Raw genomic sequence first — 22421 nt, 5'->3', positions numbered from 1 at the left:
TTGGAAGCCTCCATCTAGATTTCAGAGGATGTATGGAAGAGCCTGGATGTCCAGGCAGAGGTGTGCCATAGGGGTGGAGTCCTCATGGAGAATCTCTGCTAGGGCAGTGCAGAAGGGATATCTGGGATTGGAGCCCCAACACAGAGTCTCCACTGGGGCACTGCCTAGTGGAGCTGTGAGAAGAGGGCCACCATCTTCCAGACCCCAGAATGGCAGATCCACCAACAGCTTGCACTGTGTACCTGGAAAAGCTACAGATGTTCAACACCAGTCCATGAAAACAGCCTGGAGAGGGGCTGTACCCTGCAAAGCCACAGTGGTGCAGCTTCCCAAGACCATGGGAGCCCACCTCTTGCATCAGCATGACCTAGAAGTGAGATTTGGAGTTAAAGGAGACCATGTTGAAGCTTTAAGATTTAATGGCCGGGCGCGGTGGCTCAAGCCTGTAATCCCAGCACTTTGGGAGGCTGAGGCAGGCGGATCACGAGGTCAGGAGATCGAGACCATCCTGGCTAACATGGTAAAACCCCGTCTCTACTAAAAAATACAAAAAAAAAAAAAAAAAACTAGCCAGGCGAAGTGGCGGGTGCCTGTAGTCCCAGCTACTCAGGAGGCTGAGGCAGGAGAATGGCTAAAACCCAGGAGGTGGAGCTTGCAGTGAGCTGAGATCCGGCCACTGCACTCCAGCCTGGGCAACAGAGCGAGACTCTGTCTCCAAAAAAAAAAAAAAAAAGAAAAAAAAAAAAAAAAAGATTTAATGACTGCCTTGTTGGATTTCAGACTTTCATGGGGGCCTGTAGCCCCTTTGTTTTGGCCAATTTCTCCCACTTGGAATGGGTATATTTACCCAATACCTGTACCTCCATTGCATTTTGGAAGGAACTAACAATGAGTTTGATTTTGCCAGGTCATAGGTGGAAGGCACTTGCCTTGTTTCAGATGAGAATTTGGACTTGGACTTTTGGATTAATGCTGGAATGAGCTAAGACTTTGGGGGACTGTTGGAAAGGTATGATTGTGTTTTGAAATGTGAGAACATGAGATTTTGGAGGGACTGGGCCAGAATGACATGGTTTGGCTGTGTCCCCACCCAAATCTTATCTTCAATTGTTGTTCCCATAATCCCCACATGTTGTGGGAGGGACCAGGTGAAAGGTAATTGAATCATGGGAGCAGTTACTCCCACACTGTTCTCAAAATAGTGAGTGAGTTCTCACAAGATCTGTTGGTTTTGTAAGAGGATTTGCCCCCTTTGCTTGGGACTAATTTTCTCTCCTGCTGCCCTGTGAAGAAGTGCCTTCTGCCATGATTGTAAGTTTTCTGAGGCCTCCCCAGACATGTGGAACTGTGAGTCATTTAAAGCTTTTTTTCTTTATAAATTACCCAGTCTCAGGTATTTCTTCATAGTAGTGTGAGAACAGACTAATACACATAGTATTTTACTTGGCTTAGCACTGAAGAATATTTACACAGATATGTTAGTGTTAACATATTGAATACTGACAAAAAACAAAAATTGTGATAGTATAGTGTGAGGATGAAGGGAGGGAAAGTTGGAGAAGGTTAGGTAAAAGGGTTAAATCCTCTTCTATAAAAGTAGGAAATCGATAGTGTTTAAAATTGATAAATCAAGAAATAAAAGTATGAGCATATCATTTAGAAATGCAGATATAAGTGGCTCACACCTGTAATACCAGTACTTTGGAAGGCGGGTGGATCATGAGGTCAGGAGTTTGAGACCAGCCTGGCCAAAGAGATCAGTGTGGGCAACAGGGTGAAACTCTGTCTCTACTAAAAATACAAAAATTAGCCAGGCATGGTGGCGGGCACCTGTAATCCCAGCTACTCCTGCTGAGGCAAGAGAATTGCTTGAACCTGGGAAGGGGGGGTTGCAGTCAGCTGAGATCGCACCATTGCACTCCAGTCAGGGCAATAGAGTAGTCCAACTCAAAAAAAAAAAGGAAGGAAGGAGGGGAGAAATTCAGATACAAGTATCAGAAGAAACAGCTGAAAGGGTGTAAAATGATTGTCTCAACTCTAGGGAGTGAAAAAGGAAGGAAGAGAGTTAGTTTTCATTATAAATAAGACTTCTAGTATTATTTGACTTTTCAAACTGCATGTATTTCTTGATTAAAACAAAAATTAATGTTAAAAAATAAAACTAGAAGCCGGTAACAGCTACAAGGAGGCTAACTGCGGTTCCAGATGAGGAAGAATTTTTTAATATCTAGAAGTATCCAACAGTGGAGCTGGCTGCCCCTGCAAATAGAGTTCTCTCACCATCTAACAGAGGTATTTGAACAGAAACTATATGCTCAGCCTATCAGAAATAAGGTAGAAGGTTCCAGTTTCATTAGGGAGTTAAACTAAATGAGCTTTCCTATCCTTTTAACTCTAAGACCCTTTTCAATTTTATGCATCTGTGGAAGCTGGGATGTTATTGTCATTTATCTCCTAAATAATTTATTTGAGTATTTTACAAGCATTTGCTTGGTACCTATTTTGTGTCTGATGCTGCACCAGGTCCTGGGTTGGGGATAGGACAGCCGAGATAGACAGGTGTGGTGTCTGCCTACAAGAATCATTGAAGGGCAGTGCTAGAAAGGCCCTCTGAGTTTGTCTGGTCCAGGTCCTTATTATATAGAGAAGGAAACTGAGGTCACAAGATGGGCAGACACTTCCATAGTATTATACAGCATTAGTGGCAGGGCCAAGATCACATCCCGACCTCTGGACTCCTGTGCCAGGAATCTTTTTCTCACCATGCCTCCTCTGAAGAGCACTTCCTTAAAAACAGTTCTAACAAAAATGAAGCTGCTTCTTCATGTCATTTTACTGATCTCATGTAGGCAGTATTGTGTCGGAAATCTTATATTTGAATTGTAGCAATATTTGGTTTCCTGGATATCTGCTTCAGAGGGCATGTGGTGAACCCTCTGAGACACCAAAGTTTGCTGAACCCAAACCTCCAAGTCATTCACCAGAAAGATCTAAACCAACAGAAATGAAACGAATTGACATTGCTTTGTCTCACTATCTCATGAGATGCGTGAGAATTCTTAAGTAGAGAGTTACTGCCTGTGTCATGGGTAAAATCCCAAATCAGTTTGTGGGGTTTGTTATTGTTCCAACAGCTATAAAAGAGCCAACATCTGCATGTACCAACATCTCTTTTTAGTATCGCTTCCTGGATTCTTTTTTTTTTTTTCCGCTTGATTTGGGAGTCATGTCTCTGCTACCTTGAAAAAAATCCCACCATCTTGCCAAACTTCGGTTTCCCCATCTGTCTGCTTGCTCATTTAAATAAGAAAAATCAAGGGCATTAGACTAAACCAGTGGTTCTCAGCCAGGGGCAACTTTGCCCTCACCCTTAGAGGACATTTAGCTCTCTGGAGACATTTTCAGTTGTCATAGTTGGGGTGGGGTGCTGCTGGCATCTAGTGGAGTAGAGGCCAGGGCTGCTGCTAGACATCCTAAAATGCACACAGCAGCTCCTTCCAACCCAGCATTACCTGGTCCAAAATGTCATTAGTGCTGCTGTTAAGAAACACCAGGCTAGATTATTTGGCTTCAAGAGACAGAAACCCAATTCCAGCTTGGTTAAACAAAAGAAAAGAAGAAGAGAGGGTGGTTATTGGAAGGATATTATCATCGCTTAAAAACAAGATAAAACAGGCTGGGTGTAGTGGCTCACACCTATAATCCCAGCGCTTTGAGAGGCCAAGGCAGGGGAGGATCGCTGAGCCCAGGAGTTTGAGACCAGCCTAGGCAACATAGTGAAAACTCATCTCTACAAAAAAATACAAAAATTAGTCAAGCATGGTGGCACACGCCCATAGTCCCAGCTACTTGGGAGGCTGAGGTGAGAGGATTGCTTGAGCCCGGCAGTTGGTGGCTGCAGTGAGCTTTGATTGCACCACTGCACTCCAGCCTGGGCAACAGAGTGAGACCCTGTCTCAAAACAACAACAAGAGGTAAGAGCTAAGCTGAATTAAAAATAAAAAAAAAAAAACCCTCAGGATTAATATGCCTTGGTGACTAGAATAAGCCGTTCAACCCCCATCTGGGGCTACCTCTCTCCTCTCTCTGTCTTCCTTCTGTTCTCATTCTTTTCATGGGACATAGGACGAGCCACCCAAGCTCTGGGCTTGTATCCTCCCAGTGTCACAACCAGACAGGAGAAGGTCCCTTTCCTAGATCCATTATAAAGGATTCTGATTGGTGAAGCTTGGTCACATGCTTATCCCTGATATAATCAGGTATCACCTCCACTTGTGAATTTCCTGTAGGTGCAGAATCCAAGAAGAAAAGTGTTGCTGTTGCTCATCCCTGAGAAGATTTAGAAGTTAAATGTTTTTATGTTAAAAAGGCGAAGAGAATCTTTGATGCAAATTGTATTGGCGGCACTACTGGAAACTACCTGTTTCACTTAAGCAACCAATATCAAATGGCTCCAAATCAAACAAATCAACACCAAATTGAGCCAAAATGTATTCTTTTGCATGATTGCTGTAAAAGAAAAGAACTGACATCTTAGAACAGAATAGGGAAAACAAAAGAAATCCAGAGCAACCCTAAGTTCAGTTTAGCATCCATAAAATTAGCAAAAACATTTTAAAATGCTAATTCACCAACGCAGTTGAAGGTATGAGAAACACCAGTGTATACACTGCTGTTGGAATATAGACTGTTCACTTCTTTGGGAAGTATATTTGGTAATATACATCAAGATCCAAAAACCAATTCTCCTCTTAAAAATCGATAATTAAGAGAATAATTCAGCAGAATAAAAAGGCTCTGCATATAAAATATATATATTTGTATTACTTGCAAAGGATCAAAAAGAACAAACAACTACAATAGTATAGAAATGGTTTGCCAGAGTGTGTTGCGTCCACAGTATGAAGTATTTTACAGCCATTAAAACCAATCATTATGGGAGCATGGCTGTGGCACTCTTAGTCCCATGTGCAAAACCCCTGTGAGTCCTGTTGGTCTCCGGAAAGAGCCAAGCTCTCAGAATAGGTCCTTGCTCAAGTGTTTAAGCAGGTCAAGGCCAAGTTCTCCAAGGTGGTCCCAGTGAAGATGTTCAGCTTAACCAAGAGCCCATGAGATACTATGTGGCAGTGGGTTGGCAGGAGTTGGTAATGGGCACTCCAGTATTGCAGGAGCTTTGGTAACTTACTGTTGGCCTTGCTCACAATGAGGCTGTACACATTCTGCTGACCACGAAGGAGACTGTGGACACCTGGAGTATGGATGTGTCTTCTGCAACAAGTTCCCAGCCAAAATTAAGAGGATGGTCAGATGCATAGTGGGGAGAAGGGGTCGAGTACAATCAGAGAAGCTAGGAAGGCTTCTGACTCTATGCTCCAGGTAGCTGTAAGAGGGTCTCAATAAACTATGCCTCCCAGTGTTCACGTGTTTGTGTACTAACTACCCTTCCCTTGGACCTGGACCAGTCCTGGAACTCTCACTTGTAATAAAAAGAATATGGCAGAAGTGATACTGTATGACTTCTGAGGCTAGGTCAGAAAAAGCCTTGCTGCTTTGACCTGAGTCTCTTGGAACATTCTCTACGAGCCGTGAACTACTACATAAGAAGTCTGCCATGCTGGGGAAGCCAAGTGTAGGAACTCCAGTTGACAGTTCCTGCATAGCTCTGCCTTCCAGCCATTCCCACTAAGACATCACACATACAAGGGAAGTTGTCTCAGATCCTCCAGATCAGTCCATCCACAGGCTGAATTCTTCTATGTGACTTCAGTCACGGAGCAGAAGAATCTCTCAGCTGATCCTGGCCCAAATTCCTGACCCACAAAATGATAATGCAAAATAAAATGGTTGCTATTTTAAGCCACTAAGTGAGGGGGCAATTAATATGCAGCAATACATAACCAGCGTATCACCTTTGGGAGATGCTTGAGAATAAACTCATTATTCCAAAAGCAGATAAATTAAAGGTAAAGAATCAAGCATTTGTCCTGCCTTTCCTTTATGAACTATTTCAAAGTAACCAGATAGTTGATGAGACCAAGCTCTTCTGTATAGAATTATAGCTAATAAAGGAAGAAGGAATATCAGAATTAGAATATCATGTGAAACCTCTGATGAAACATAGTGTTAGACAATAATCATCAATGACTGCTAAAATCATTAGGCAAAAGGCCAGCAAGGAATGTTAGAATGGATGGATCAGGCTGCAAACACCTGAATCCCCTGATCAATATCTTAACAAGCCAAGACTGGAGAAAACCAGCAAGCATGTGCCTTCCGATGTGAGGCAACAAGGAGTACACAGTACCGCCTCTAAAACTTTCTTGCCCTCAAATTCTGTTCCCCTGAATCTGATAGAACTTCTAGACTTCACTACCAGGAGCCAGAGGAACATGTTAAATGATCCCCTGGGGATGCAGTCAGCAAAATCCAGAACACGGAAAATTCTACAGGACAACCAAGTTTCTTCAATACATAATTGTTTTTTAATAAGGGAAGAAGGGGAGCATATTAATTAAAAGAGGTGAAGGGCCGGGCATGGTGGCTCATGCCTGTATTCCCAGCACTTTGGGAGGCCGAGGTGGCTGGATCACTTGAGGCCAGAAGTTCAAGACCAGCCTGGCCAATATGGTGAAACCCCATCTCTATTAAAATTAGCCAGGTGTGGTGGTTGGCGCCTGTAATCTCAGCTACTCAGGAGGCTGAGCTGGGAAAATCCCTTGAACTCAGGAGGTAGAGGTTGCAGTGAGCCGAGATTACGCCACTGCACTCCAGCCTGGGTGAAAGAGAGAGACCATGTCTAAAAAAATAAAGAGATGGACATGGTGGCTCGCGCCTGTAAGCCCAACACTTTGGGAAGCCGAGGCTCTCGGATCACTTGAGGTCTGGAGTTCGAGACCAGCCTAGCCAACACGGTAAAACCCATGTCTACTAAAAATACAAAAATTAGATGGTTGTGATGGCACATGCCTAACACACCTATAATCCCAGCTACTTGGGAGACTGAGGCAGGAGAATCACTTGACACCAGGAAGTGGAATTTGCAGTAAGCCAAGATCGCACCACTGCACTCCAGCCTGGGTGAAAGAATGAGACCACGTCTCAAAAAAAAAAAAAAAAAGAAACAAACAAACAAACAAGAGATATATCAACCAAATTCAATGTGTAGACTTTGTGGATTCTGATATATACATTTGTGTGTGTGTGTGTGTGTGTGTGTGTGTGTGTATTTAAACATAGACTAGGTATTTAGTGATATTAACAATTATTTTTAATTTTAGGTGTGATATAATATTGTGTATATATTTTAAAGATAAAAGATGTATTTAGAGATAAAAAGATATGTGCATCCCAGATATATCTGGGATTTGCTTCAAATGAATGCAGTGGTAAGGGGGTAGGAGTAGACGGGGTGTAAGGAGGCAAGATTTGCCATATGTTGATATTATTGAAGCAAGGTGATGTCGATGTGGAGGTTTTAATATCTCTACTTTTGATACATAATTTATATTTGCATTCAAAAGAAAACAAATAGCTCTGATCAAACAATGAAAATATGGGGGGCAGAGGGGGCAGGAGGTATTTCCAGTGAAGTATCTCTGAGTGATTGAGCACAGTAAAGACATTCTTTACTGCTTCCCCTCTCACCAAATCCTCCTGCATTCATAAGACTAGAAACCTAAAGAGGCATCTGAGGTCACATCTTAAGGATGCATAATGGAGGGGAGTTTGGAGAGGGAACAAAATTATTAAGGAGGATTATACTGTCACCACTCGACACAATGGAGACTGCTGCTTTTAACTGCCTTAAACAAGTCTTACTTCATACCAGAGCTGCGACTCAAGGAGGCGTCGCCATGGGAAGTGGATCCTGCCCAGTCGATCAAATCTTTCTTCTTGGCTGGGTCTTTGAGTGCAGGTTTTCTGCCTATACAACAAGAGAATGGATGTGGCTCTTAGAATGCACTTGAAATTCTTTTTCCTCTTCATGGTGTCTTTGTGGCCAGGTGTCTTGGAAGGCCCAGGAATGAAGGCGCCTCCGGATAAAGTGGCTGTCCTGCTTCTGAGAGGCTGGGGGACCCAGGCAAGTTACTGTCTTTCTGTGAGTCTCTGTTTCCTCGAGACGCAGTGAACAGCGGTATAGCATAGGGTTAGCCAGAGGGCTCTAGAGACATCTGGTTCCACAACTCACCAGCTCTGCAACCTTGTTAGGCCATGCAACTTCTCTATGCCTTATTCCGTATTTATAAAGTAGGGATGATAACTTCCACCTCACGTTGTTGATGAAAGGATAAAATTAGATAATGCATGTAAAGTGCTCAGTGTGGTACCTAGCATAGAGTCCACTCTCAATAAACAGTTATTACAATTATATTTATTTCTTCATAAAATGTGTATTGCAGCTAATAGCCATTAAGGTTCCTCCTAACTCTAATGTTTGAGGATTCATTCATTTATACAACAAATTGTATGTCAGGTGTTGGTGCTAAGGTGAAGACATACCTGGTATTGGGGTTAGGGGCTGAAGTCAGCATATTAGGCAAAAACTGAGCATACTCAAAATTACTCTTGGAAATCTATCTATCATCAGCTGACCACCCAATCATTTGTTCCCCCATTCAGAGGTGATGCTGTGGAGATGCTTCTTGGGGGGTGGGGAGCCTGCATGATCTGGGCAATGGAGTAATAGTAGCTGAGAGCTCTTTCAGGAAGTGGCATTTTGTTTCCTCCTAGGGCCTGGAATGTGAAAGCCATAAACTGTCCTCCATTCAGAGCAAAGCTGTGCTCCCTCCATTGCTTCTGAGCTCCCAGCCCCAGCTCTGGATGAGAAAACGGAGAGCAGCCTCAGTAGTCACTTTCCTTCAACTTCAAGGCTGCCGTGAGATGGTTACCACCTCATGACCAGGAAGGAGCATGCTGCTTTGGTAGGCTGCACACACATCCCTGTGTCGGCCAGTCTCCCACCACCCATTCTCATCATTCCACACAAACGTGAGCCCCTACCATGAACAAGGTGTTGCACGGAGCACTGGCAGAAGCAGAGTGAGTTGAAGGTGGCTTCCTCCCAGGACTGCAAAGTCACAGTCCCCAGCAACAGCAAAGTATGGTCATCAGGACCATAGGAAGGGCCAGAGATGGGCTATGGGGCACTGGGGTCAGGAAGAGTGCCCCATCTTCCTGAAGGGTGATACTGGACCTGGCCCTTGGAGAATAAGAAAGATCTAATGAAGCAAAACACTGGGAGGAGGGTACCTAGGATGAAGAAACAGTATGAGGTACAGTCTGGAGGCAGGAAAGATGGGCTGCATTGGAATCACACCAGGTAGAATGGTTGGTTGGTTGAATTGGGAGGTGGGGCTGGAGAGGTAAACGGGGCAGATGGCAAAAGGCCTTAAGGTCAGGCCAAGGAGAGTAGACTTGATTATGGAGGCAGCAGAGACTGAAGGACCAGAGCTGGGATTGGAAGGAGGCCCCAAGCATATGTGAAGCTCCCCTACTCTTGCCTGCCCCACACCTTTTCATGGGATGTTGCACAGCACACTCCCAGATTTGGAAAGCCCCAGCTATACATCTTTCAGTCCCAGGATCACTTCTTTCTACAGTGGCTTCAGCAGCAACGACAGGGTCAAGAGAGGTCACCCTTTAGGTTTCTCAACACAGTTGCCTTTCCCCTCTGGAGAAACCACACCACGGTGGAATGGGAGAGGTGAGATGAAGGCTAAACACAAGAAAGAGGTTTACTCATAGAGTGTCAGACGAAACAACCTGAAGTTTCCCTGCTACAAAACACTCAGAAACGCTGGTAAGAAATTTTTCAATTATTTTAAAGGTACAGCTAAGCTTACAGGAAAGTGAGAGCATTTTCCTTCTTTAAAAAAAAAAAATAGACTTGGGGATACAAGTGTTGTTTCGTTACATGGATATACTGCATAGTGAAGTCTGGGCTTTTAGTGTAGCCATCACTCAAATATTGTCCACTGTACCCATTAAAGAATTTATCTTCCTTTACCCCCCTCCCACCCTTCCAACTCTCCAATGTCTATCACTCCACAGTGAGGGCATTTTCAAGGTCAAAATGAAGGGAGAGCTGAGCACTGGAGCAGATAGAAGGCTGTAGCCCCTTGCAGAGTTTGCAGCAGGAGATGTCAGGGAAACAGTGGAACTGCAAGGTTGCTTCCAAGCAGGAGGACAGCCTGGGAAGGACTGTGCTGGGAGGTCCTCTGACAGTCTCACTCTGTGAGTGATTCTGAGTCCCTGGCTGCCCTCTGCATACAATGCTTGAAAAAGCTATGCATATTTTGTCTAAAGAAATCACTGATAAGGTGAACGAGCCCCTGACTTGGCTTACCTCTAACATCCCACATCACTTCTGCCCTTCTCTAAGTCTCAATTTTATCATATTTTAACTGGAAATGATGCCACCACAACTGACCTCACAGGACTGCTGGAAGAATTCGTTCAGTATTCAACTAATACATATTAAGTAGGGAGTGTGACAAGTGCTGGGATATGGAGTTGAACAGGAAAAAATCCCTGCCTGCAAGGAGCTTACGTTCTGGTGCGTAAACAGACACTTTATAAACAATATGGACATGAAGTGGCAGAGATCAGCACTAGGTAGAGAGGAAGGAGCTCCCCCCAGCCTTGGCCAGGAGGGTTGGCAGGCCCTGGGGGGAGGTGGTGTTTGAACTGATTCATGAGGGATGGATAAATAGAAATCCTTCACAAGAACTGGGGAGGGCATTCCAGGAATGAGCTAGAAAGCCCAGAGTCCAAAGCAGCATGACATGTACAAAAACTACACATGGCACAGGGTTACTGGGTGGTAAAATGTGGGTAGGATGCGGTGAAAGAAAAGGGTCGATAGGGACACAGCTCACATGATTGGAAGACAAGACCCTGGATCAACTCAAGTAAAACTTATGTGAATTTCAGAGAACTCCTCCCTCCTTGCAATAATTCACAGTCCTATTCCCACCGCCATGACACCCAGTGGTATCCTCAGAGTAGGAGTCAGCCTACTGCTTGGACTTAACCTACCTTCCCCAGAAAGCAGAGCTTGAGGCAGAGGGCTTTTGAGCTGCCATAGATGATCCTCAACTTACCATGGTTTGACTTATGACTTTTCAACTTTATGATGGTGCAAGAGTGATACACATTCAGTAGAAACCATAGTTCAGGCCAGGCGCAGTGGCTCAAGCCTATAATCCCAGCACTTTGGGAGGCCGAGACGGGCGGATCACGAGCTCAGGAGATCGAGACCATCCTGGCTAACATGGTGAAACCCCGTCTCTACTAAAAAATACAAAAAAACTAGCCAGGTGAGGTGGCAAGCGCCTGTAGTCCCAGCCACTCGGGAGGCTGAGGCAGGAGAATGGCATAAACCCGGGAGGCGGAGCTTGCAGTGAGCTGAGATCCGGCCACTGCACTCCAGCCCGGGCAACAGAGCGAGACTCCGTCTCAAAAAAAAAAAAAAAGAAAGAAAGAAACCATAGTTCAAGAGCCCATACAACCATTCTGATTTTCATTTGCAGTACAGTGCTCAATAAGTCACATGAGATATTTAACACTTTATTATAAAATAGGCTTTGTGTTAGATGATTTTGCCTGACTGTAGGCTAATGGAAGTGGTCTGAGCACATTTGAGGTAGGCTAGAGTAAGCTATGTTGTTCAGTAGGTTAGGTGTATTAAATGCATTTTCAACTTACGATATTTTCAGTTTTCGATGGGTTTATTGGGACATAACCCCATCATGAGCCAGGAGCATCCGTATTTTACTAGGGAGCAGGAGTGAGGAACAAGGATAGCGAAGCAGGCAAGAGTGAGGATACAAGGATATATGATGGAGATGGCCACTGCAAAATTCACCATATTACTCAATCTCATGGAAATGTCCCCCGAGAAGCCATGCAATCTGTGTCTCAGGTAGGGTGAACAACCATCTTGGTTTTCTCAAGATGGGGGGATTTTTCCAGGATGTGGAACTTTCAGTGCCAAACCCAGGAAGGTCCTGGGAAAAATGGTAATGAGCTGGTTCCCCAGAATCAGGACCACTGGATTTGAGGATAGAAAAATGGAAAGATAGGGAAGGTAACACTTGATGGTCTTGATTGCTTTATGAGGTGCAACATACAGAGATGGATGTGGGAAACTAAAAATGGGGTATGAATAGTTGAAAGAAGTGGAAGAATGAGTAAAAAGACAGCCTAGTGGCACTAAGAGCCTGGCTCAAATTGAAGACCTTGAATTGTTGCTGAATAGTATTGATTTATTCAGTCATTCATTCACCCATTGATTGTTGGTTACCATGGAAACATTGATCAGTGATGTCATTTTGGCCATACCAATACATGTCAGAGTCTCATGGAAGTTCAGAGCTCCAAGCTGTCAACCAGGGTCATGACTCCATCATGGCCACACCATATACATTACTGAATGCTCTCATTCTCTACCACAGCTGCCACTACCGAGTGGATGCTGATGCTCCCCAAATCTCTAGCCCCAGCCCAAACCTTTTCCTGGGCTTCAGACCTATAAACACCCAACAGGCACCTCAGTCTCAACATCTCCAAACCCATATTCATCATCTTCCCCCCAAAAGCTGCTCCAGCAAGGGAGTGGACTTTCCCAGACAGTCTGTGTATATGAGGATACCAGGTTACCTTCTCACTATCTACTTCCTTGCTTGGTTCTGAAAATGCCATCTCCAAGGCTTCCCCATGGTTTGAGGAATCATGACTTTCAGGGGATACATGTGGGACAAGCTGGAGGAAAAGTGTTTGAGGCAGAGAAAACAGCTAGTGCTAAAGCCTTAAGGCAGGAAAAAAGTATGTTCCAGGGGTGGAAAGAAGGTCAGTCTAACTGAGGTTGGTAGACAAGGAAGAGTCTGGTTCAAAGGGAAGTCGGAGAAGTAAACAGGAACTAGATCACATGGAGCACTGTAGGTTAAGTGAGGGAGATTAGACTTTCTTCTTGGAGCACTGCAAAATCATGTAAGGGTTATAAACAGAAGAGTTGGTGCATTAGCCGAGGTTCTCTGGAGAGACAGAACCCATAAGATATATATAAATGTAGAGAAAAAGATTCATCATGAGGAATTGGCTTATGTGATTATCTGCTATCTGCAAGCTGAAGGCCCAGGAAAGTCAGTGGTGTAGTTCTCATCCAAGCCCAGAGGCCTGAGAATCAAGAGCACTGATGTCCGAGGACAAAAGAAGATGGATGTTCCAGCTCCAGAGAAGAGAGAATGTACCCTTCCTCGACCTTTTTTGTTCTTTTCCAGCCCTCAATGGACTGGATGATGCCCACCCATGTTGGGGAGGGTGGAGCCTCTTTACTGCCTGCTGATTCAAATGCTAATCTCTTCTGGAAACACCTGCACAGACATACTCAGAAATAATGTTTTGCCAACTGTCTGGGTATGCCTTAGCCCAGTGAAGCTGGCACACAAAATTAACCATCACAGTACGCATTATTTGATTTATACTTTTAATTACACCTTTAAATTTGATTTCCACCTTGGCTGCTGAGTGGACAATAGAAAGTACAGGAACAAGACAAACAGAATATAGGCAGGGAGACCAATTAAGGGAGAGCAGGAGATAGGCAGGGAGACCAGACTGCAGTAATCTAGGTGAGAGTTGATGTTGGATGGGACTAAGATGTAATTGTGATGATGAAGAGAATTTTCAGATTCTTGATTAGTTCTAGGGGGGACATTCAACAGGACTTAAGTATGAGGCATGAGGAAATAAATCAAAGATGTGTCCAAGGTTTAAGCCTGATAATATGTGTGAATGTGTGTTATTTACTTGGATGGGGAAGACCTGGGAGAGGAACATGTTTGGAGGCGAAAGGGGAAGCAGGAGTTTGATTTGGGACAAAGCAAGTCTGAGACACCGATTAGACATCCAAATGGAGGTATAAAATATAAGGTTGCATATATATGAGTGTGAGCTAGACAGAGCTGGAGGTAGTTCTGGGAGGCACTGCAGCATATTCAAAGCTTTGGGCCAGAGGAGCTCACCAGGGAGAAGATGGATCTAAAGAAGGAGATATATTGCCAAGACTTAGAGCACTATGACATTTAGAAATCAAGCAGCAAATGTGCAGGGCTGCTAAGCAGACTACAAAGGGAAAACTAAAAAGATATGATATTCTAGAAGCCAAGAGAAGAAAGCAGTTCAAGAAGGGTGTGGCCAATTGTATCAACCATATCATATGCTGCTGAGAGATCAAATAAGGACAGAGAAGTGACCACTGGAGGTCATCAGCAGCCTCGTGAAAAACAGTCTCAGTGGGTTGGAAGAAAGAGAGGACCCATGGCAGAGGGGTGAGCAGAGAATCGAAGGTAAGGAAGTAGACACAGGAGACAACTCCCTGAAAAGGGCTGCTGTGAAGGACAGCAGAGAACTAGATCAGCTGCAGGAAAAGGTAGGGTAGGGAAAAGCCTCTGCAAACCCTGGAGATACTGGAACAGGTCTGCATTTGGGGGTAATTATCTGAGTGGAAAGAAAGAAACTAGAGATGCAGCAGAGATAAGAGAATTGCAGAAGCAAAGTCCTTTAAAAAACCAAGAGGCCAGAGGATCAAGCTGACAAGTGAAGGGGGTTTCTCTTGGTAAAAGCAAAGACACTTTATCCATAGCAATATGAAGACAGGAAGGACATATGAACACAAATTCAGACAAATTGGGAGGTGTGCTGGGAAGATAAAGGTCCTCCTTTATCAAGGACACAGCCAAACCATATCAAGGAGGACCTATATAATTGCTTCTATTTTTTTTTTTCCGGTGAAATATGAGGTGAGGTCATCAGGTAAGAATGAGGGAAGATAACGAGGTGGATGGCCCTTGGGAGAGATGAAAGGCCCCAGTAAGTGAGGGAGGCGAGGGAGGCAGGAGGTAAAAGATGTGAAATAGTTGTTTTGAAGACTGGGGAGTGGAACACATAGTGAAGGGTAGGATTGCTGAGCAGGGCTGAGTGCTCATTTGAGATTTGTGGTCATGAATTTAAAGCAAGACCAGTTGGTCTAGTTATGTGTTTTTCTCTCATGACATTTACCTGCTTGAATTCAGGTGTGTAGTAGTCAGATGTGTAGGCTTAAGCAGAGAACAAATATGAAGGAAGAAGAGTGGAATACAGGAATTAGAAGTACTTGAAATAGAGTAGTTATGATGAACCACAGAAATTAAGCTGGTTAATGAAGGAAGTGAGAACCTGAGGGAAATGACAGATAGTGGGAAAAGTGGAAGGGCCAGTGTATTGGAAGTCTTGATGAGGTGGATTGGAAATATTACCCCAAGGGAGCTGGGATGAAAGGAGGTAGCAGTCAGAGAATGTAGGTTTTTAATGATGGTATGGTCATGGACATGACAAAGGTAATGAGTGACTGGAATGGGACAGATCAAAGGAGTAAATTAAAAAGAAGATACATTAGTCTGTTCTCACACTGCTAATAAAGACATAACCCGAGCCTGGGTAATTTATAAAAGAAAGAGGTTTAATTAACTCGCAGTTCAGGATGGCTGGTGAGGCCTCAGGAAACTTACAATCACAGTGGAATGGGAAGCCAACACATCCTTCCTCACGTGGTAGCAGGAAGCAAAAGTGCTGAGCAAAAGGGGGAAAAGCCCCTTATAAAACCATCAGATCTTGTGAGAACTCACTCATTATCACCAGAACAGTATGAGGGTAACTGTCCCCGTGATTAAATTACCTCCCACTGGGTCCATCCCACGACACGTGGGGATTATGGGAACTACAATTCAAGATGAGATTTGGTTGGGGACACAGCCAAACCATATCAGAAGATCAAAGACAGACATGGAACCTAGAAGCCAATGTATTGGATGTCTCACCCGTATGAATGTTGAAATTACCAGTAATGGTGTCAGGAAAAAGGATAGAGAGGAAGACAGTGTGCCAATGCTAAAGACACCCACAAATGAGGGTAAATAGAGCATTCATATGGGCATCAAAGGAGTGGAGAGTTGAAGGAAGAGGGAGAAGGAATGGGTTTGGAAGTGACCGCAGAAGGCAAGGAGGACCACTTACCCAACTTTTCCACCTTAGGCCCTCAGGTACCCAGTTTTTGAGAGGAAAGACACCTTCCACCTCAGTAGGTTGTAAAAGAAATAATGTCATGAGCAGATATTCAGCTTTCATTTAATGCAAAAAAGTAAGTGAGCACTCAGAGAAGTAGTTGAGGATATTGGAAAGAGTGTAATTGACAGCCATGAGTTCACAAACCCACAGAGAAAAGGTTTGGGAGCACAGGAAGGAATAGAAAATTGAGTCAAAACAGAGACTGTTCAGAGTGGCATGGGCATTAGGGTCCCCTTGACCTGAGGAGCTTGGGTTTCTGGAGATGACTAAGGTGGACAGGAATGAAAAGCATCCTGAAATTAGTATTGATGGTCTCTTAGGGAAAGATAGACTTGAGACAAAGGGCACAATGCTCATTAGCAACAATTCTCTACTGTGCCTGTGAGTAATGCAGAAGCCAGAATGAGTCCCTCAAGGGATTGTTCTCTTGTGGAGTTCACTGTGAAGGCTTCTGGGGAGGGTCCATCTACCCTGAAAATGGATCCCTAGGGCTGACTTTTCCAACTCTTCAGGTGGCGCAGTGTTATGATGCTTTGGAGCACAAGCAGCTCAGAACCTGCCCCTTTGCTGCTGGGTGGTTTGGTGGTGTGGCAGGCAGGTTCCCAAATCATTCCACACAAGTGACATTCGTGTAAACACCACTGCAATTTCTCTGTTGGAGTCTGCAGGCCCATCCTCAAGTTATCAGGGAGAATTTTAATTTTTCTATATTGATAATAATCTTAACAAATAATAAAATCATATTCTACATCCTCTAAATGTGAGGCTACCAGATAAAATACAGGACTCCCAGTTAAATTTAGATTTCACATAAACAGTGAATGCTTTTTTAGTATAAATATATCTCAGATATTGCATGAGACATATTTCTACCAAAAAATTATACTTTATAGCTATTGCCACCTGATGTTAGTACCTGTGTGTATGCATTTATTATATATTTATTACACAATAAAGAGATTTATTATAAGGAATTGGCTTACACAATTTGGAGGCTGGCAAGAACCAGGATCTGCAGGATAAATCCACCAGCTGGAGATCCAGGAGAGTCAATGGCATAGTTCCAGTCCGAAGGCTGCAGGTCTGTGAACCAGAAAAAGAGCCAATTTCCCAGTTTGGAGGCAGTCAGGCAGGAAGAATCCTCTATTACTCAAGGAAGGGTCAGTATTTTTTTCTAGTGAAGTGTCAACTGATTGGGTGAGACCCACCAACATCAGGGAGGGCAATCTGCTTTGCTCAGTCCATTGATTTAAATGTTAATCTCATCCAAAACCACCCTTGTAGAAACATGTAGAATAATATTTGACTAAACATCTGGGCACCCTGGAACCCAGTCAAGTTGACACACCAAATTCACCATCACAGTGTTCATGTTTGCACTGTTTATGATGAAACTGGGACCGAGCAGTAACATTAATGAGAAAAGGGAGGCAGACCCAATCTCAAGGTGTAATATGGCCATGTTAACTAAAGATGAAAGAGTATCACATCTCTGTAAGAAGCAAGCTTTCTCAGAAGTTCAAATAGAGAAAGTTCAAACTGAGTCATCCACACACAGCATTACAGTCATGACAAATTCCAAAGAACCTGCCCCTTAACAGGTTAGCCCCATAGTAACACTGCAATTTAGTGTCAGCAACTAAAAAAAAAAAAATTCCATCATTAATGTATGGGTTTCTATTTTGATTTTGTTTGTAGCATTGTATTTAATTTATAAATTTGTTTTGGTTTGATTGTTTATAAGGCTATATCTAGTTTTACATGTCAACATACTTAAATAATGTTAAACTAAAACTCATTTAAGTAACACATTAAGTACCAAGGAGTCTATGAGATTTTTCTCCTTTTAAATGGGTTCATTAGTCTGTTATTCTTAGTTTGAGAAACACTTATTATAATAATATAAAAGCATTTATGGCCCTTTTTTAGGGGATTTGTGTTTTGGAGCATTTCGTTTGCATAATTCATTGAACTAGATATTATTAGAGGGATTTTTAAACAACAAATGGACAAAAGTGTGTACTGTGTGCTACACTGAATTAGAAAATGTTGCACATTATATTTCCTCTTAGATATATACAAAGAATTTTAGTGAATAAAAGACTTGGAGAAATTGGGCAGAAAAAGATGTCAGATGCTGTTTTACTCAGTGTTCCCAAGCTTAGCTGAGCAAAGAATACCTCTATTCCAGTAACTATCAATATCCTAAGAAATAGCTTTCTTTGAAAAACGAGTTTGGAAAACATTCATCCATAATACTATCTAGAATAAGGATATTCTATTAACATTTTTGTGCCAAAGACTCTTCTAGCAGCCTAGTGACAGCTATGGACATCTTCTTAGAATAATGTATTAAAAATACAAAGGAATACAAAGGAAACCAATTATATTCAAATACAGTTTTCAAAATAACTTTAAAACAAATGGGAGTACCTGAAGGAGAGAAGAGGAAAGGACAAAAGAAATATTTAAAGAAATAATAGAGGCTGGGCACAGTGACTCATGCCTGTAATCCTAGCACTTTGGGAGGCCAAGGCAGGCGGACCACTTGAGGTCAGGAGTACGAGACCAGCCTGGCCAACATGGTGAAACCTCATCTCTACTAAAACTACAAAAATTAGTTGGGTGTGGTGGTGCATGCCTGTAATCCCGGCTACTCAGGAGGCTGAGGCAGGAGAATCACTCGAACCTGGAGGCAGAGGTTGCAATGAGCTAAGATCACACCACTGCACTCCAGCCTGGGCAAGAGCAAAACTCCATCTTGGAAAAAAAAAAAAAAAAAAAAAGTCACATGACTATGCTTTATTTCAAGGGGACAGAAGAGTATATGCATCCACATACCTAAAAGTAAAGGAGAATTGGATAATTGGTGAACATTAATTATCTTCCACGATTACCTGTGATACTAAAAATTATTTCCACACCAACATATTGCAAAGAGATCACAACAGAACACGCTCAAAGAATGTGAACTGTCCCATGAACCAGAGGTCCTACTCAGAAAAGGTGGGAGAACTGCAACTCCTGCCACACCTTATCCTCTCAATACATTCCCAGTATGGACAGACAAAATTCCAAAAAACCCAAGGACATCAGGGTGGCAGCTCTATTTGATTAAAAAAATCTCTTAGTTGGTGGAGGTTGCCGTGAGCTGAAATCGTGCCATTGCACTCCAGCCTGGGCAACAAGAGCAAAACTCTGTCTCAAAAAACAAAACAAAACAAAACAAAGTCTCTTAGCTGCCTAGAAACCAACTTTCTTTGCACTTGCTATGCATACAGTCAGATACCTCTACCACTTGTTCATTCAATATCCCTCGTCTATGCCCAGCTGATGGAGAAACCCATCAGGTATGGTCTACACCCAGGAGTCTAAATAAAGCACTATGGGAACATAGACGAAGGAGCTAATTGTTTTTCTAGTGTTTTGCACTCCAACCTAGCCACTTTTTTCCTGCTTTTGTGATACAAACCTGGGTCCCCCACCTTGCCAACTCTGCAGCTGAGCAGCTTTGTGGCCATGGCAAATCCCTTCACCTGGAATTCTGAGGCTCGGTTTCCTCAGCTGTAAAATGGGAATGATAACGCCTACCTCCCAGGATTATTGTGAGAACAAGAATGAGATAATGTCTATAGAAATGTGTTTTGTGTCAGGCCAAGTTATCATCCCCATCAGCAGCATCATGGCTGTCTTCTACTGTCTAGAAGGGGAGCCCCGGGGCTGGAGAAGGCCCAGGGAAGAGAGGGGTTCCCAGGCCGACCCTCTTACTCTGGGGGATTCAGGGGCCTCTCTCTAATTAACTCTTCCTGGCAGAAGTTTCTTGCTGGACGTGTTTGCCTACCAGTGAAAAGCCAGGTGAGGCTTCCAGGGGCCGCCTACTGGCCCTGACACACCAGGGAAGAATGATGACTCACCAGACTCTAACAGCCTTGCTGACAGGCCCATTGGCCCAGTCCAGGCAGAGGCTGGAGAGGGCTGCCCAGGGTGCAGCGGGGCCATTAGGTTTTATAGAAGTGAAAGAGAGAAAGAGAGAGGGAAAGGAAGAAAAGGGAGAGAGAAAGGAAAAGAAACAAAGGCCCCAAAAGGGAAAAAGAACGGAAGAAAAACAAAGTAGAATGGTGCTTAGGAGGGGCGGTGGGATGGGTAGTTGTTTAATTGATATTAAGTCTGTTTTGCAAGATGAAAAAGTTCTAGAGCTCTGTTGCACAACAATGTGAATACAGTTAACACTACTGAACTGCACACTTAAAATGGTTAAGATGGTAAATTTCATGTGACATGTTTTCCACCACAATTAAAAATATTAAAACACACTTTTAAGAGAAATGAGGCCGGGCGTGGTGTCTCACACCTGTAATCCCAGCACTTTGGGAGGCCGGCCGAGGCAGATGGATCACGAGGTCAGGAGTTCAAGACCAACCTGGCCAACATGGTGAAACCCCTTCTCTACTAAAAACACAAAAAAATTAGCCGGGCGTGGTGGTGGGAGCCTGTAATCCCAGCTACTCGGGAGGCTGAGGCAGGAGAATCGCTTCAACCCGAGAGGCGGAGGTTGCAGTGAACCGAGATCGCGCTATTGTCCTCCAGCCTGGGCGTCAGAGGAGACTCCGTCAAAAAAAAAAAAATAAAGAAAGAAAGAAAGAAAAGAAAAGAAAAGAAAAAGGGGAGGAAAGGAAAAAAGGAGAGGGAGGAGAAAGAAGAGAGAGAGGAGAAAGAAAGGAAGGAGGCAGAAGAGAAGGAAGGAGGGAGGGAGGAAGAGAAAGGAAACGGAAGGCGGGAGGAAGGAGAAAAGGAAAATTAAAAGGAAGGAGATGGAGAAGGGAGGAGGAAACGGACGGAAAGAGGGAGGAATGCGAGAGATAAAAAGGAAGAGCTGGGAGATGGTAAGAAAGAAGAAAAATAGCTGACAGGGAGGAGGAAGAAGGAGGAAGAGGCGCAGGTCTACAGGCGGCCGCGCGCCGCTTCCTCCCTAGGCCCGGCCCAGCGCTCCGGGGCTGCCCGTGACGTCGCCGCCCCGCCGCCCCGCCCCATCCCGTCCGGTCCCAGCGCCCCGGCCTTGTGAAATCGCGCGCGCTGGCGGCCGCAGTAGACCTTACCGCTCTCCTTGGGTGGCTGCGAGTCCCTTGGCCGTGGGCCCTGTGCGCGGCCAGCCCCGGCGGCGGGAAGGCGATAATTGCCCAGAGACGCAGCACTTATCTGAGCCGGTTGTGTAAGGCGCACGGGGGGGGGGCCACGGGCGGCGGCTCTCACGCCTCAGCGGCCAGGCATGCGCGGGGGCGAGGGCGGGCCAGGGTCCCGTGGGGGCGCCTCCAGCGGTTCCCGTTGCGGATGCCGCCCTGTTCCTCAGGAAAGAGCCGCAGCCCGTCACCGCTGGGGATGGGGAGACCCGCGCTCCCATCCCGCTTGGCCACCTGCTGGGGTGCGTGACGTCGGTGGACTCCCACCCGTGCCTCTGAACCCCAAGCGCCTCCTCTGTGTACTAGGGGTAGAAACGCCACCTCTCTGAGCCTCTGGTTGACAGGATAAGAAATTATGCAGGAGAGGTCTGGAACATTGCCAGGCACACATTAGGTACATGGCAAATGGTGGCCTCGATGCCCATAGACTGCCACTCAAAACCAGGTTCAAGTTGTGTCTGCCACTGACTTGCTGGTGACTTTGGGACATTTACCTCCCCTCTCTGGTCTTCAGTTTCCTCTTCAGAAATTGGAGTTTGATGCTCACCATCATCGTGGGCCAGGATGATGGTCTGTGCCAGCTATCTTTGAAAAAGGGTGAGGCCGGGCTGAGTGTGCACTGGGTTTGGACATGGCAGGTGGCTCCTGTCACTTGCTCCTAGTTCCTGGGGCCATGGTCCTTGGAGCTGCTGTTAGAGAGGGATGGAGTGGGACAGGGTATCCTGAGCTTACACCAGGATCCCTAGAAGTGTGATCACACATAGACACACACATATGCACACGCATATACACATACATCACACTACCTACACACAGGTGCACACATAACCCATGGAGGTCTGACAGTAGCTGCAGTCACCCAGCACCTTCTGTGAGCCTTTGAGGCCAGTGCTCCCCAGGGCTTTAAGGTGGTGTTGCTGTCCCAACCAACAAGTAAGAAACTGAGGCTAGGGGAGAGCAGATGAGCTTGGTCCTGGGAGCAGCCACCTGCAGTGGGGCCTCATTCTGCACCAACAAACACTATGAGATTGTAGTCCAACCTTGGGAAGGAAGCAGAGCTAGTCACCTGCTCAGGCTCAAGTCTGGGGTGCCCAAAGATGGTTCCATAGGGGAGCCACTCTTTGGATCTGGCCTGAGAGT

The 22421-nt window shown here is 44.7% G+C and overlaps 1 protein-coding gene across 2 annotated transcripts; it reads right to left on the bottom strand.

Annotated features, from left to right (window-relative positions):
- Window positions 1-5671: 5671 nt before the first annotated feature.
- On the bottom strand, window positions 5672-21632 carry LOC144334618 (uncharacterized). Of its 2 annotated transcripts, XM_077965678.1 has the most exons (4): window positions 21201-21632; window positions 17088-17187; window positions 7826-7924; window positions 5672-5810 (listed from the first exon to the last, which is right to left on the bottom strand). In XM_077965678.1, the coding sequence occupies exons 1-2, from the start codon at window positions 21500-21502 to the stop codon at window positions 17154-17156; spliced, it is 336 nt and encodes a 111-aa protein (XP_077821804.1). In that variant the 5' UTR covers window positions 21503-21632; the 3' UTR covers window positions 5672-5810; window positions 7826-7924; window positions 17088-17153. The 2 variants fall into 2 exon arrangements, with proteins under 2 accessions (XP_077821804.1, XP_077821803.1); XM_077965677.1 differs by lacking the exon at window positions 5672-5810 and having other exon boundaries at window positions 7456-7924.
- Between the last annotated feature and the right edge of the window lie 789 nt (window positions 21633-22421).

Source organism: Macaca mulatta, chromosome 15 (genome assembly GCF_049350105.2).
Source record: "Macaca mulatta isolate MMU2019108-1 chromosome 15, T2T-MMU8v2.0, whole genome shotgun sequence".
In the NCBI taxonomy this organism is placed as follows: domain Eukaryota; kingdom Metazoa; phylum Chordata; class Mammalia; order Primates; family Cercopithecidae; genus Macaca; species Macaca mulatta.
The sequence above is the reverse complement of the archived record's forward strand: the minus strand, read 5'-3'. Positions and strand labels throughout refer to the sequence as shown.